This window comes from Choristoneura fumiferana, chromosome 13 (genome assembly GCF_025370935.1).
Source record: "Choristoneura fumiferana chromosome 13, NRCan_CFum_1, whole genome shotgun sequence".
NCBI classification, from domain to species: domain Eukaryota; kingdom Metazoa; phylum Arthropoda; class Insecta; order Lepidoptera; family Tortricidae; genus Choristoneura; species Choristoneura fumiferana.
The window spans coordinates 5,823,775-5,836,190 of record NC_133484.1 but is presented as its reverse complement, the minus strand read 5'-3'; the positions used below and the strand labels follow the sequence as shown (position 1 = coordinate 5,836,190).

The following is a 12,416-nucleotide window of genomic DNA, read 5'->3' as shown; positions in this document are numbered from 1 at the left end:
AAGCATTTCACTGAGTAACTACAAATTGAGGCTATTTCTTTCTGAAAATGAAAAATGTTTGTATTAAAATAGCTATATTCTTGTTCATTTTAAATGTTTATGTTGAGTGCCGTGGTGCAATATATGACCTCAATAAAACAGGACAACTGTTCGAAAAGTTCAAAAAAGATTTTAATAAATCATACTCCTGCCCTGAAGAAACCGAGCACAGATATAAAATATTTGAGCTAAACTTAATAGAATATAATAGAATAAACTCAAAAAAGAACTCAAATCCAATCGTCATAAATAAATATAGTGACATGACCGTAGATGAAATTCTACAAAATTGCTTGGGTGACGACCAGTAAGTTTTTTTGAGTATACAGTGTACCTATTTCATGAATATTGTCATCAAATTTATAATGTACCAAATTTCAAGTAAACCTAATAAATGGATGTAAGTAGATCAAAATTTCAGTAGTATGTTATAAAAAGTAAGAAAAAAATCGAATACAGCATCATTCACGAAAGACGTCCACTGCTGGACATACATTTAGGCCTCCCCTAAGGCTGTCCACTCAGGCCGGTCTTGTGCTTTCCGCATCCACGTGGATGCTGGATCCAGCAATTGCAATCCCTTTTATAATGCAGTCAGCAGCAGAAGTAGATGAGCAGTTGTGATGTTCAAAATGATCTAAACACTCTCTTATACCTTGGCAGAGAGACCTTTAGTAGAGTTGTGTGTAGATCATTTTGAGCACCATAACCGCTCATTCGCTTTTACTGCTGACTGTACCTACAAAAATCGCAATTTAATGGTAAATTCTCGTAAAGCTAACTCTTTATAAACAGTCAAAGAAATGACGGAATATGACATTTATATTTTTTAGTGCTAAAATCCATTTTATTTTACATTTCAGCCCTGGAAGCCTACTTTACATCAAGCAAAAATACGATTCCGATTGATAATTATCGTGTGTAATTCGCAGCAGTTCATATATAAAAAAAAAACCCCTTTCGATATGTTCTACTCTCACTCCCACGAAATACTTCTTTAGATGAGATCGCTTTTAGTGATTATACCCAATTAAATTATAGCCGGGATAGAGTTTCTTGTTTTAGTCCTTTATGATTCTAGAGCTTGTTTCACGACGCATTGAGAATTTTTATATGACACATCAATGTGATACGGCTTCTGTTAATTCGGATAATTATGTATTAATATCTAATATTGAAGAAGAAATTAAGTTCATAAATATCAATAGAGCTATAGGAAGCGAGATATTTGCAAAAAAAGTCTTTTTCACTTTTGCTCATGAATATCTTGAGACGCGGATACGAGATCCTATGAGACTTTTGAGACAAATTTTAGAATGCCATTACAAAATAATATGAGTTTTCAGCGCATTATCTCTCATTCCGAGGTTGATTCTACAACTGAATCCATCATCCCAGCCTATATACGTCCCACTGCTGGGCACAGGTCTCCTCTCGGAATGAGAGGGCTTGGGCCGTAGTTCCCACGCGGGCCCAGTGCGGATTGAACTTCACACCCACCATCAACTTAATTATAATAAGTATAACGTGAGAGATAGACTTTTATTAGAAATAAAAATGATTACATCATGAACGAAGAAATGATAGAGAAAATTTATATGAATTAAATCGTACTAAGCATTTCAATGAATTTAAAAATTCAATCTTTCATTTCAATTGTCTTAGGACCGCTTGCGATGAGTTATTTCGAGTCTGAATCTTCAAGAGATGAATCTAATATCACCATTCTTGTTTTGGGTCTTGGTCTTCTATGTTTAAGTTTTAATTTCTTTTGTTTTGGTCTGAAACAAAACAAAATGTTTTATTAGCTATACCTGTAAATAGATAATAGGCAAAGTATTTATAAATGTGACCAGAGGCCGTATTGCCTAACGTTTCTGAAGCTCGCGATCGCAATCAAATGACACATTTCGCATACAAAAACTGTCATTTGATTGCGACCGCGAGCATCAGAAACGTTAGACAATGCGGCCTCTGCATGCACTAACGCCTGATGCACTCGCGTGGCTTAGTAGTTTAAGTGTTTTGATCTAATGCCTATATTTGTAATATGCCATACGATTAAATAAATAAATGAGGATTTTTTCAACCGAGACTTTAACGACTGGACGAATAAAGTCACGGCTTCATAGTGAACGTAGGTCGCTTCCAATTGAAGTAACTTTTTTTTATTAATTTAATAGAAACAAATGGTACAGATATGCAGAAAATTAGAAGCCACTATTAAAAACCCCATAGGGGCTAATTTAACATAAAGCAACTATTCTTCAGCAAGGGAAAGCATTTAACAGCTAAACTTAACTACTTAACTTCAACTGTACATTGGTTAAATTTGGATAGTACTTTAAAATATTTTTCGACGTGCCCAGCTGCGGCTCTATTTAGCTGCAGTATTTCATGAAATTGTACATACTTATTAAACATGAAAAGCAACACATAACACAATGACAAAAATAAAAATACAAAATTCTACTTATACTTACTAACACTTAACTACAAGAAATGTGAAAAATTTGAACTTGAAATATACACTTATAACTGTTAAATAATAAATAGATAGAATAGTTTATTTCTGCTAAGAGTTACATTTTAATTTACATTTGTTGTGCCAAACTACAGAGCAGTTTGTCGGCACTTTAGCTTTTGGTTTATTGAAGTTACAAATCTCAAGTAACGCTTAACATAAGATAGTTAGTATTAAGACTTGATATTATAATGATGTTATAAACAAATATTTTTCCATCCATCAGTAAGATTATAAATAAGAAAATACTGGACACGCAATTTTTTGGCAATCAAACAAAAAATAACAAAGATAAAGCGAGTAAAGTTTCTGGAGTGGAGGCCATTACGTAACATCGCGATAAGTGTGGCCAAGCATAACGTCACGCGGAACTTTGACTGGCTATAGCTTCATAGTTATTTGTTAAACTGGCGAAACAAAACATACGTGTCCAATATTTGATCATCTAACTGACAAATTGATGAGATTTTATGTTACACTAGCCCATTATCTAATGCTAGCTACGCGACTAGGATCCCTGACGTTTTAAAATTCAATTAATTTATACATTTGTACTTATAAAGATTGCTTCGTATTTATCATCATCATCATTGCACCCACTCTCACGATGTCGTCCGTCCACCTAGTGCTTACCAACAAGTAGGGAGACTCTTCTCCCCCAACGGTTATCTGTTCTTCGAGTGATGTAGCTCGCCCATTGCCACTTCAACTGGCATATTTTTACAGCTATGTCAGTGACTTTAGTTCTTCGACGAATTTCCGTAATCCGGATACTATCGCGCAAAGAAACTCTAAGCATAGCTCTCTACTCTACATAGGTCGTAGTATTGATAACTTACTTGAGCCCCATGCAGCACTTCTGAACCTCTTCGGTAGTCATATCAGCGAACTGGTTAATTCCAGCAACCCATGTCAGATGTTGTGAGTTTATTTTGTTGATTTGCTTCAAATTATGTACAAAAATCGCGAACCGTTGCTCAGTTTCTTTTTGGCTTGAGTAACGTTTACCAAAATCATGTCTGAATTCAGCAAATAATTCTTCGGCTTTTGATAGGTCATAGATGACATAGTCCAAGTCTTGCTTGCAATCGACGAAAATGAATATCGCTAAGAGTGATATAAGACAAAGTGCCTTCATTTTGGGTAGGTATGGTGTTTTAGAGAAGTTAGTATTTATACACTTTTCAAAACATGTCGAAGAGGAAAATTAATATCGATAAGCTAGTGTGGTAATTTGTATTTTGAATTAAACATGATTGGTTATAAGTGGTCGTGTTAAAGTTGAGATTAAATTTGATAGTCAATTCACAAAGTGTAGCAAATTTGTACAAGCTACTTAAAATAACTTAGGATTTCATTTAATGATTTACATATCACAAGTCTTTGGCATGACTACTTAAAAAAATTTAAACAGTAAATTCGTATTTGATGTTAGGGATCGCCAATGCGGAACAGAATTATTTCCAAATATACATGTCCATGATATACCTAACATAATTTTATACTACCTACGCATTAAATAATATCTCCTTGACAATAGATTGGAATTGTATATCTCTTTGATCATTCATATTTTTTGTAACTTTATTGTAAAAAAACGTATGCAATTTCCCAGAAACGACTTTTAGGTTTAAACAAGTCTGCAGAACACGATCAGCTGCTATACAGGCCATAGATCTAACCACTAGGCCACCACGGCTTCTCCAAAGAACAATTTCATAGCAATTCAATTGAAGCACTTTCATGAAGTTGATTATTTCGAGTTATGCTCTAATTACACTAAGTCAATCGCCACATGCGACATGCGGTGACCGGAACAGTGTTAAAAACACGGTGTTAAAAATATTATTTGCCGGTAAAAATAGGTTCGTAACCATACAACTACCCAGTTGGATGCCAAATTTCAACTTGCTACGTAATCTGGAAGTGGGTAAGGAAACTAAAACTCATTTTTGCTATTACAAATTCGTACCTGAACCGTGCTTGAACTGAATCGCAAAAGTAACGTCGTGGTACGAAATAGCGATGCAGTTCAGTTTAGAGCCTAAACTGGATCGTATTAAGAGAGCGTGGTAGGCCCCCTGTACCACCAGGAGAGTCACAATAAAATAACAAAATAAAAATAACATCGAATTGTATAAAGTGTGCCCCACTCAGCATAACCATTACTCAACTTAGCTCATTATCTAACGCGTTTGTAAGCTCAAGAAATTAAATCTCCTTGTCTCACACCTCGCTGTAGTTGGATTGGAGCTCTCATCTTGCAACTGGATCGACATAGTGGCCTTATTATAGTCGATATGGCATTGCTGGAAAAGATTGCAATACTATTTATATAGGACACAATAGGTTTTGATTGAATCAAAGGATTTCTCATATGCCAGAAACACTAAATATTAAAACCGATTATACAATTCGGTCTTCTGTATAATCTAACGGAGCGTGTGGATGTGGTCTATAGTGCTAAAATCTTTGCGGAATCCAGCTTGTTTGGGAGGCTGGAAGTCATCAAATCTGCGTTCGAAACGGTTCGTAGGTAATGATCAAACAATTGCTAAAACTAGACTCATGGGCTCAAGTAGTTTTTTAAAACGATCTATGTCTAAAACTACCACTACTACTGCTACGCTCTTTGGAATGTATTCTTTGGGAATTTTAACGGATTTTTTCATACAGTTTGGTAATTTCAATTTGAACACTAGTTATTGCAATTATGCAATTATATACGCGAGCGAAGCCGACGGTAAAGGCTAGGTTATTAATATCCAAATAAATTAACTCATCACGCCGAGCCAAGAGCTAGGTCATTGACTTATCTTAAATCCCCCACTTTCAACGTCAGAGGTAATTAATGTATACGAAAATTTTGAATGTGAATTAATTACCAGGTAGAATAAAATAGGGCTCCAGACGAAGTCAATTAGCAAAATAAAACATTATTCATTTCAATAATTCACAGAAGAAACTTTGGCCTTCCGCTGTCCTGCTCTACTGTATAGCTGTCTCCGGAAACGCAATGAGCCAATCGCGCCGTCTCGCTCTAACACGTGGCTTCAATTGCCTAACTTTGCTTGTTATCTCACGTAGCTCTTCGTTTTGAATAGTTTGTGGCTCTACTTAGGTAATTGTATATTTTTATGGTTAAATCCAGCCATTCAGGGTATCATTTTTCTCAATTAACTTGCTTCCTTAGCAATAAGACAAACTATTGACTTTGTCTCGATAGTGTAGCCTTTTTCAGTATATAAATCCAGTATGATAAATTTTGACATAATTGCTTATCACTAAATTTATTAAAGTAGGTTTTAATAAAATGAATATGTTACGATTGAAAAAGGTACTAATGTTATTCATAGTGGTGATAGGTATCACATCGCAGATATAAACCTACGAAGGTTAATAATAATAATATTAGAAAAAAACCGGACAAGTGCGAGTCAAAGTTGCGTACCGTGGTCTACGGACAAATTGTAGGTAGCTATGAGTATCCAGTGTTACCCTAACACTGTTAGTTCATTTCCTAAGTAAAATATACGTAGTATACATTTTACACGGCTAAATAGACAGATTATATAAAAAAATTAGATTTTCAGAATTTTTATAGGTATTGATTTCCCAGTCACTTGTTGAATAAGTTTGATATTTTCACTCTATGGGGTAAAAGACCTAAGTGTTTTATCTTTATTTCAGCTTGAAGCCTCCACGCGTTACAAGTATGACGCGTTCAAACGGACGGACGGAGACATCAACATCATAAGGGTTTCATTTTTACCAACTTAAGTCCAGAACCCTAAAAACGGGAAAAGAATTAATAATAACAGGACAGTTAACTTAATGTAAATATCGTGATAAAAATTACATTAAAATATTGCTCGATGAGGGCTACGGCATAGATGTCGCTAGCGTCACTGCTTAAGTGACTAAGTAAGAAACAAACAAGCTGAGATATGAGGTGCATAGGGGAAATTCGTGTCGGTACCGTTGACCATCAGTGGTGTAGCGGTATAGCACGCGGTACGGATTACCGAGGACCTGGGTTCGATTCCAAGTGATGGTCTTATTTTTCTGTTTTTTCTGTGCATCTATATTTCAGTTTGTATTTTCAATTTAGGTTTTACGGGATGACCGTAAAAGTAAAAATTTGGAATTGAAATAAAAAATACAAAAAGATTCCAAAAAACCAATCTTACATCAAAATAATTATTACCATTATGTCACACAATTTGCTTTTTTAATATTTGCGCAAGTAGAGCACCCATCCATACCGCGCAGCCTCACTTCGATTGGCTACGAGTTTCCCCTCGTAGCTCGTAGCAACGTGAGCCTCTCGTACGGGAGACCCGCTACGGTGCAGACGTCTACGCCGTAGCCCTCGTAGCAACCTTGACACGATTTAGAGCTTTAGAATATTCTGATCGCGAATTCTGACATTCTGTGCACTTTATTCTAGAATTCTGTATAATTTGTGTACTGTGACTTCGTAGTTTAGTAAGTGTGTGTTGTGGACATTGACGTGCCCACGTGGAGTTAAGTGGTGAGTATGCGTGAAATCTTCATATTTTTCGCCAATTATGATGAATTATTGGAAATATTTTATTAGAGATTGAATTGAATATTATTTAATGCAACTCACAGTTATTGTTAGAGATATATGTAACATAGACATATTTAATTGTTTTCTTATTTCATCACAGCTGCACTGCAGTGAGTTGTGATTTTTAAGTGTGAACGATAAAAAATAATTGTTTTAAATGTTGATTTTTGTTTTGACGTATTAGATTTTTTTCTAGAGATCCTGAAGAGAGTTGTACAAAATTTTACTTAATGGGGCTAAGAAGCCAATGTGTTTTTTATTAGAATTTACACATTTGTGTGTTGATCTTTGAACACATTTAAACCTAAAAAAACCCTACTTAATAAAATAAAAATATCGCCGAGTCCCGTTGCTCCGAAGAGGAAGGGCTACGGATTAGCCCTAAACATGTCGGGCTAAACTCGATTAAAGACGTGATGAGCCAATATATTTAATAAAAATATTCTAGATTAACCCCTCGCATGTCAGACACAGATAGATACGTGCCGAAGGCTATTTTTTTGTATTTTTAAGAAATCAGCAGAATTGCATTTATTATAACTTAACCTTGGAAAACCCCTGACTTTGTCACTTTAAAGTTCAATATCTCAAAAACGGCTGAACCGATTTTGATAAAACATGTCTAATGACTATTGCTAAAAAACCTGCTTTCTAACAAAAAACTGCATTCAAATCAGTCCACCCGTATAAGAGTTACGATGCCACAGACAAACACACAGACATACAGACACACGGAGACACAGACACACGTAGCGGTCAAACTTATGACACCCCTCTTTTTGCGTCGGGGGTTAAAAACAGATGGGACTAGAATCTAGTACTTTTTTAATTCCAACATACGAGGGGGGTTTTATAGCACCCTTTAAACAGAAAACTAACAATCAAACTAACCACCAACTAACCGAGTTACTTTTACTTCAATCATCATCTCGGTTTACATGCCCCACTGCTGGGCACAGATCTCTCAGAATGAGAGTCAAGGGTTGTAGTTCTCGCGCGGGCCATAAAAAATATCCGTAGGCACTTTTGATGAGTGTATAATTTCGCACATGAATTCTCTAAAAATCAGAAGTGTGAGCCGGGGTTTGAACCCACGATCCTAAGCTTGGAAGAGCTAAGCTTGATTTTATTCAATACAAAAATGAAAAATAGGATGAACACAATTTCTGCCAGAACAGCAATTCGCGTTAAAACCAATAATGGCTGCGTATGCGAGTATATTTTTATTGCTGCCGGTTCGAACAATTGTAAAGGAAATTATTTTTGCCATCGAGCTTGGCTTCGTGAAAAAATGATACAGAAATTAAAGTTACAGCCTTATTCAGCAATTTCTATTTCACAAATTGCTATCGTGTAATTGCCCGTTTACATAAATGCTTGTCAAGCTTTTGTCAATTTGGATTTCGTTTATCTTTTCTCATCATCATTAGCCTATATACGTCCCACTGCTGGGCACAGGCCTCCTCTCAAAATGAGAGAGCTTGAGCCGTAGTTCGGGCCCAGTGCGGATTGGGAACTTCACACGCACCATTGAATTGCTTCACAGGTTTGTGCAGGTTTCCTCACGATGTTTTCCTTCACCGTACCTAAAGCTCGTGGTAAATTTCAAATGTAATTTCGCACATCAATTTCGAAAAACTCAGAGGTGCGAGCCGGGGTTTGAGAGGCTAGGTCAAACCACTAGGCCACCACGGCTCTCTTTTCTCGGTTACCTCTTCTATATCTATCATTTCGACCCAAACATTTTCTATAGGTATCTAGTTTGTAACATTTGCTCTTTGAATTTTATAACTAGTAGTGTTTACCCGCGGTTTTGCACGCGTAAAGCATTAAATGTAGGTAGCAGTTGAATTAAAATTCCGGGATTTTACAAAAAATCTCGTGGAAATTCCCAAAAATTACATCGTGGTCTTTATTGAAATTGCATTATAAATGTCACAGCTCATTACAGCCACGCGGCACCCGACTAGCACCGCCTCGCCTCGAGCGGTTAGTATTCTTCATAATTGGGATGCACCAAAAAAAAATAACCTATAGTTTTTATTTTATTTTTGGAAAGAATAGGATATTTTAAGATACCATTTTCATTGATTTTGAATTTGGATGAGTATTTAATTTTTTATATTTTTTTTACGAAATACGCTGGATGACGTCACAGTGAGACAGCCACGTTCCATTGCCTAGAAAAAATCAGGTCGTACATAACATAATCTGTGGCATTACAATTTGACAATAATTCAAGCACGGCTTAGGGTCCTAAATGAACCATGACAAATAGTTTTATTTATTTCTCTTCTTTTAGCTTCGATTATTCCTATGTTTAATGGTGTGATAGTAAATAGATATTTTTATTTAAATCTGATATTTAAATTCTTTTGTGTTTACTTGTAACGTAGTAATTTAATAATTTAATTTGTAAAAATACATTGGAAATACTCGTACTCATTTCGGACTTTACGATAAATGACAACTGTTTAAAGCCGGGTGCGCATCATGTGATTAAAGTTCTATCTTTGTCACTATTTGCTATTATAAGCAGGACAGCAACATTTCAAACTGTCAATTTGCTTAAGAGTGTAGACCTGCTTTATAACTGCCTTTGTGACGAGACACTGCAGGGGTCAAATGAGGGTCATTACTTAAATTGTGTTTATTTAATTCAGTTTATCACATTTTTGGAATCTGATTCCTGAAAACGCTTCACAAAGCCTATTCTCCAAATGGTTTTCGATTTATTATATGTTTGCAAAAATTGGGACATCCCAATTATGGATTATGTATCAGGGCATGCGCTCACTACATCAACTCAGTAGCGTCACCGGATCGCCTCACTCGCAAGGTTGCCACGCGCGGACGGCGAGTGGACCACTCGGTGATAGCTCCCCGCCATAGTGACTACGAGGGCTGCTATTTATGTATCCGGAATAGAAAAAATAAACAAACGATTATGGCTAGATATGGTTTTATTGTTTTTCAAAGTATTCTCCGCGATGATCGATGCACTTTTGCATACGTTGAAACCAATTTTTAAATCTCTAAAACGTGCTGTTTGAAGGCGTCGACGGCATCTTCACGGGTCGAAAATCGTTGACCACGTAATTTATTCTTTACATTTGGGAATAAATAGAAATCATTGGGTGCCAAATCAGGGCTGTACGGTGGATGACCCGTCAATTCTATTTTTAAACGACTTAAAAAAAAGGTTTTTTTTTAATGTTTGTTACCTCAGAACTCCGTCATTTATGAACCGATTTGAATTTTTTTTTTAGTTCGTCTAGGAATGCTTTCAATTAGGTCCCATAAGCAGCAAATTAGGACCTGATGATCGGATCTTAAGGAAATCGAGGAACTCTTCAGGTTTTCGTTTCATGTAATACGGTATATTGTAGTAAAATATATTTTTTTTCAGTATTTTCTTTGAAGTAAGCATCCTAATGGATCCACCAAGGTTTCTGTGATAGACTATTTCGCGCTAATATCGTGAAGTCGTCAAAACTATGATATTTGCGTACGTTTTTGATTAATTAAACAACTAAATGAGCCAATCACAAGCAATCTCGATACTAACGCCATCTAGCGATATTTTGCTTGTCAAGAAACTCTCATTGTTCATAAAGCGAGTTAACTGGTAGGCCGTCCATTCCTTTGTGCAATCAAATACTCTTTTCATTCAGTAAAACTCTGAAAGCATGCCTGTTTAAAAATTCAAAGGGCTGAGAGAGCGCTGTTGTAGTTAGACTTTATGGTTAACATAGGGGAAGCTCTCCGATTTTATGGCCCTATACGGTAGTACGGAGGGAGAATTATTAAAAGAGCGGTGGGATGGTAAAAATGTTGTGGGACGTAAAATGTGTGACACGGTGCGGTCTATGCTGTGTCTCTTTTGTGCAAGTTTTTCAATTTTTACGTTAGTGGTTGATTTAGGTTTTACTTTGGTCTCCTATCAATAATCTACAACTTTTTATCTTGCTTCTCCACTATCATTATCATAAACATAACACTAAGTGCTAAGGTACTTTGAATTCTTTACGAGTTTATCTTCAAAGCCAGAAGCGAGTAAAGAATCGTTTCCAAACAAATGTCGGGAATTTTCAGGTAAGTAATAGAAGTATTCAGGCTAATATTAATTTTATTATTGATTTAAATGATCAAGCAAGTAGATCTCGAAATTTAAATGCCGTAAAAGTTAAGAAAGTTTAAGAAGCAAATTCCTCTTTTATGGGCGATTATAACAAGTCAAACAGATAACAAGTTTGAACGTTTGGTTAATAATGCTTTTTAGTAAAATTTGTCTAGAGTTTTGTGTTGCTAACTAGGGACATTTCCCGACTAGCATTGTCATCCAAACATATCCGTCCTAACAAGTTTCAAGGTTGCCTTTTAATTATGGCCACCGCATAGGCGGACAGACTAAAGCGAAGACAACATTCACTGGTTGAAATAGTTTGAAACGAATTAGGCGACCGCATCAGGTGGACACTTTGTCCAGTGCGAATGCCGTCCAATGTGAATCTGTAATTCCACGCATCAACAAACTTAATTGTGTGATTTTTTGGCCATATTGGAACCAACCACTAACCAACCAGATGGACGGATGTCCTGGTTAAAGTGGGTTCACGGTGGATGCAGGGAGCTTCCAACCGTAGCACCTGGAGGTCTATTGGGGAGGCCTATGTCTAAGAGTACACGTTCTACGGTTGATATGATAATGATTGATGGTGATGATTGAAATAGCTCTATTCAGACCAGTAGTGTCTCAAAGAGTTCGATGAAATTAGTAGACAAACTACAATTTTTAGGGATTAAACACATTTGAACACTTTAAATTTGTACGGCATGTATTTCCGATATGGGCGGCCGAACCGATGTATAAAAAATTCAAAAGGGTCCATGAATATAAACTTCCACTGAGGACTATAAAGCTGGGTGAGCGCCCGAAGCCTCCGGCTCCTTGTTACGGTTCAAGTGATGAACGATTTGTAAAGAACCGGTGGAAAGCACGCCGAAAAGGGAAAACGTGTCAAAATAGGTACATCATCATCATCATCTCATCACCTCGGCCTATATCTATACGTCGCACTGGCAGGGCACAGGCCTCCTGGCACAATGAGAGGGATTGGACCTTAGTTCCCTCGCAGGCCACATCATTAAATGTCTTCGCCAGTGTTTGCACGTTTCTACCCGATTTCTTCATAGTACGCTCGCAGTATTAAATTTAAAATGTAATTTCGCACATAAATTCCGAAAAGCCCGAGCTCG

The 12,416-nt window shown here is 36.4% G+C and overlaps 2 protein-coding genes across 2 annotated transcripts in view; one reads left to right on the top strand and one right to left on the bottom strand.

Moving 5' to 3' along the window:
* Positions 1-1,562: 1,562 nt before the first annotated feature.
* LOC141433961 (uncharacterized) lies at positions 1,563-3,728 on the bottom strand. The gene is made up of 2 exons (XM_074096125.1): positions 3,403-3,728; positions 1,563-1,820 (listed from the first exon to the last, which is right to left on the bottom strand). The coding sequence occupies exons 1-2, from the start codon at positions 3,699-3,701 to the stop codon at positions 1,721-1,723; spliced, it is 399 nt and encodes a 132-aa protein (XP_073952226.1). The 5' UTR covers positions 3,702-3,728; the 3' UTR covers positions 1,563-1,720.
* Positions 3,729-6,902: 3,174 nt separating this feature from the next.
* LOC141433952 (C3 and PZP-like alpha-2-macroglobulin domain-containing protein 8) overlaps positions 6,903-12,416 on the top strand; it is a 227,403-nt gene continuing 221,889 nt past the window's right edge. The window contains exon 1 of the mRNA XM_074096103.1: positions 6,903-7,097. The gene's annotated coding sequence lies outside the window, so the exon portion shown is untranslated. The remainder of the gene's footprint in view (positions 7,098-12,416) is intronic.